This window comes from Sinocyclocheilus anshuiensis, unplaced genomic scaffold, assembly GCF_001515605.1.
Source record: "Sinocyclocheilus anshuiensis isolate Anshui unplaced genomic scaffold, SAMN03320099.WGS_v1.1 scaffold9, whole genome shotgun sequence".
Lineage (NCBI taxonomy): Eukaryota > Metazoa > Chordata > Actinopteri > Cypriniformes > Cyprinidae > Sinocyclocheilus > Sinocyclocheilus anshuiensis.
In genome coordinates this window covers 2,371,272-2,374,933 of record NW_015540887.1, presented here as the reverse complement: position 1 = coordinate 2,374,933, position 3,662 = coordinate 2,371,272, and the positions used below count along the sequence as shown (strand labels likewise).

Sequence of the window (3,662 nt, the reverse complement as noted above, 5' to 3'; positions counted from 1 at the left end):
GGTTATGTCTGTGAAGGTAAACAGCTGGGAAATAAATTGCTTGTTTATTTTAGATCTGTGTGGCACCAGCAATATACAATAAATAAACCAATAAATCCACTGCTCTCTTGTCTCCTCTGAGGCTGGGACTCTAAACAGTGTTCTGTGCTCGTCTGTGCAGCCAATGACAGAACAGTTAGCGTGTTTTGCTCAAACTTTCGCCATGGCATTGATTAGAGCTGGTACACCGTTGTCGCTTGCGAAAACACAATTACGGCGCCGTGATTGTGCGTAATCTTAGAACGTAATCTTTTTCACGTTTCCTTGGTTGGTAGATGCACCAGGGACCTGATTATAGCACTTAAAACCTGGAAAAGTCAGATTTTCATGATATGTCACCTTTAAGTAGTATACTAGCATACAAATAGCCCAAAAGCTTAAAAGACATGAACTAAAAGCTACAAACACCCACTTCTGATTCATGACTCCAAAAGCAGGAGAGCAGCACAAAACATTCCCATAATCCCCCACAACAAAAAGCACGCAGACACAAACAAAGCTCTGAATGTGTGTGGTGCAGCTTTAGATTTCACTAGCGCACATCACCATGATTTAGGTAAGACATGCATCACGGGAAAGTGTGCGTTTGCGTGAGGAGGAGAGAGAGTGAGAAATGCTGCACTAACCTTCCGCTGAGAGAGGAACAGTACGGCACCACGTGTATTCCTAGAGGCCCTTGTTCTCCTGAAATCTCCACCGTCTTTGTGAGGCTGCTGCTGCATACACACACAAGAACAAAACCCATCAGTCACAATATTAAGTCAGACTGCACAGCATAAACCTGTGTAAACTCACTGTCTCCTGGCCCTCAGATCTCCCACACGCACGGGTGCAGAGCCGCCGTACATGTCTGTGTTAGTCAGCTCTCTAGCACATGATCCTGTTTTCCTACATTCCCTGCTGAAATAGTTTCCATGATGTCTGCCTTTCTGACTAATTTTCAAATGTTCCCGTTTTCCCCTTTTTCAGCAGTTAATGTTCTTGGCATGTGGTGTGATGATATAGCGGGAGTGTAAGTGGATAACTGTGGACAGAACGGTTCGTTGCAATGCAGCGACGATCATCCGCCTTTAATCCACAACTAATAGCTCTTCATGGTGGAATATTTGCAGAGTCATACATGAGTGAGTACAGTGAGCCACTGCAGGAGCTGAAGAGAGAGAAAGACAGGCAGAGACCGACCGACAGTGGATTTGAAATTAAGCAAACATGACACACCAAACTGTTAGAAAGCATTTTATGAAACGGGTAATTCTGAAAGCTGATTGGTCAGTGCAGTATTTCATGTTTGGCTGGTTAGTTCCCATTAGCCCCTGCTGGTAAATGCTGTAACGACACCATCTGTTCCCAAAAAGCAGCTACACTGAGCTTTGCAAGTAACAAATAAATCTTTTTTTTTTTTCCTTCAATGAACTGTCATTGTATGACAATTTTTTTAGAATACTGTGAGGATTAAAAAAAGTCTGTAAATTAATAAATAGTCTATTAGTTTAAGAAAAATTACAAGGCTGTTAAAAAAATTGGGGTCGGTAAAATTTTCTCTTCTAATATATCAAACATACAGTAAAAACATTAATATTGAGAAATATAATTACAATTTAAATAATTTAAACATGTAACGTATTAATTTTAAAAAAATTTTAATGTAATGTGTTTTTTTCATAATACTGTTTCAACAACGTTTGAAAATTTGGGGTTGGTAAGATTTTGAATGTTGTTTATTTATCTTTAAAGAAGTCACTTTCAAACATCGTATACAGTAAAAATTAATATTATGAAATATTATTACATAAATAACGGTTTTTGATTTGAATATATTTTACAATGTATTTTATTTCTGTGATGGCTGTGATGATTACTCCAGTCTTCAGAGTCACATGATTCCTCAGAAATCATTCTAATTAATTACTGCGCAAGAAACATTTCTTATTATCAATGTTGACATTTGTGCTGCTTAGTATTATTGTGGAAACCTTAACCTTTAATTAAATGTATCTTTGGTAAATAGAAAGTTTAACGGCATTTATTTGGGAGAAAAAAATATCATTAATGTAGTCTTGCTGAATAAAAGTAGTAATCTCTTTCAAAACAAACAAAAAATCTTACTGACCTCAACCCTTCAAATAGTAGTGTATATCTTAAACTTTTTTTTAATAAACTATCACTAAGTGAATGCATGAGACAGACATAAGGCTACAATTGAGATTGGCAAAAACAAACCAACTAAAATCTGGAGTGAAGTGAATGTGTTACAGAGCACTTTAGTTTATGTGCGAGCCACTAGTTTAGACTCGCATGTCATCTGGAAATGAAAGTCCAACCAAAACTGTCTCTACTACTGTTATTTATTTATCTTAGCTTTTTTGCAGTTAATTTTCTTGATCAAAAACTAGTAGCACTTAAAAGGATAGTTCACCCAAAAATGAAAATTATGTCATTAATTACTCACCCTCATGTCGTTCTAAACCCGTAAGACCTTTGTTCATCTTCAGAACACAAATTAAGATATTTTTGATGAAATCTGAGAGCTTTCTGACCCTCCATAGAAAGCAACACAACTGACATGTTCCCAAGTCCAGAAACGTAGCAAGGACACCGGTAAAATAGTCCAGGTGACATCAGTGATTGGAGTGAAGTGAATGTGTTACAGAGCACTTTAGTTTATGTGCGAGCCACTAGTTTAGACTCGCATGTCATCTGGAAATGAAAGTCCAACCAAAACTGTCTCTACTACTGTTATTTATTTATCTTAGCTTTTTTGCAGTTAATTTTCTTGATCAAAAACTAGTAGCACTTAAAAGGATAGTTCACCCAAAAATGAAAATTATGTCATTAATTACTCACCCTCATGTCGTTCTAAACCCGTAAGACCTTTGTTCATCTTCAGAACACAAATTAAGATATTTTTGATGAAATCTGAGAGCTTTCTGACCCTCCATAGAAAGCAACACAACTGACATGTTCCCAAGTCCAGAAACGTAGCAAGGACACCGGTAAAATAGTCCAGGTGACATCAGTGATTCAACCGTAATTTTACGAAGCTACGAGAATACTTTTTTGTGTGCAAAGAAAACTAAAATAACGACTTTTTTCAACAATTTTTCTCCTCATCTGGTCTGCTGCGTGCCGCCATTGCGGAAAGTATCACGACGCATGCGCTTGCTCTCCTCTGCATGTAAACAACGTGTTCAAAGTAAGCAGCAGCAGCATGCGCATGCGCATGCATTGTTTGTGTTCCGAAGATGAACGAAGGTTTGGAACAACATGAGGGTGTGTAATTAATGACAGAATTTTCATTTTTGGGTGAACTAACCCTTTAACAGAGAGCCAGTCTGCATTGAATCAACAAGAACAATGGTTTATAAAGTTTGATGCTCTTGAAATAGTGTGCACACTACAACATACTAAGCCCTGAAGAACCTCATCCCTGAGCTAGTCCTGAGACGTAGCCTTTTGTTGATGATCAGCCCTGAAATAACTTCAAATACAACAAATTATCGAATTCAAGGCTAAACTCTCAGAGGGGATTAATTTCACTTTGAATAGTCAAGAAACTAGAACACTAAGAAGGGGAAAAAATCAAATGGTTAAAAAAAAAAAAAAAAAAAAAAAAAAAGGAAAGA

The 3,662-nt window shown here is 37.2% G+C and overlaps 1 protein-coding gene across 6 annotated transcripts in view; it reads right to left on the bottom strand.

Annotated features, from left to right (window-relative positions):
- Positions 1–3,662, bottom strand: part of pard3bb (par-3 family cell polarity regulator beta b) — a 336,571-nt gene that overhangs the window by 200,289 nt on the left and 132,620 nt on the right. For 3 of the 6 annotated variants that reach the window (XM_016486505.1, XM_016486504.1, XM_016486506.1), the window contains exon 7: positions 666–755. The exons of 1 other annotated variant lie outside the window; for it this stretch is intronic. In XM_016486505.1, the coding sequence (XP_016341991.1) occupies positions 666–755 (90 nt within the window). The remainder of the gene's footprint in view (positions 1–665; positions 756–3,662) is intronic. 2 more of the 6 variants (XM_016486507.1, XM_016486508.1) reach the window with 2 other exon arrangements.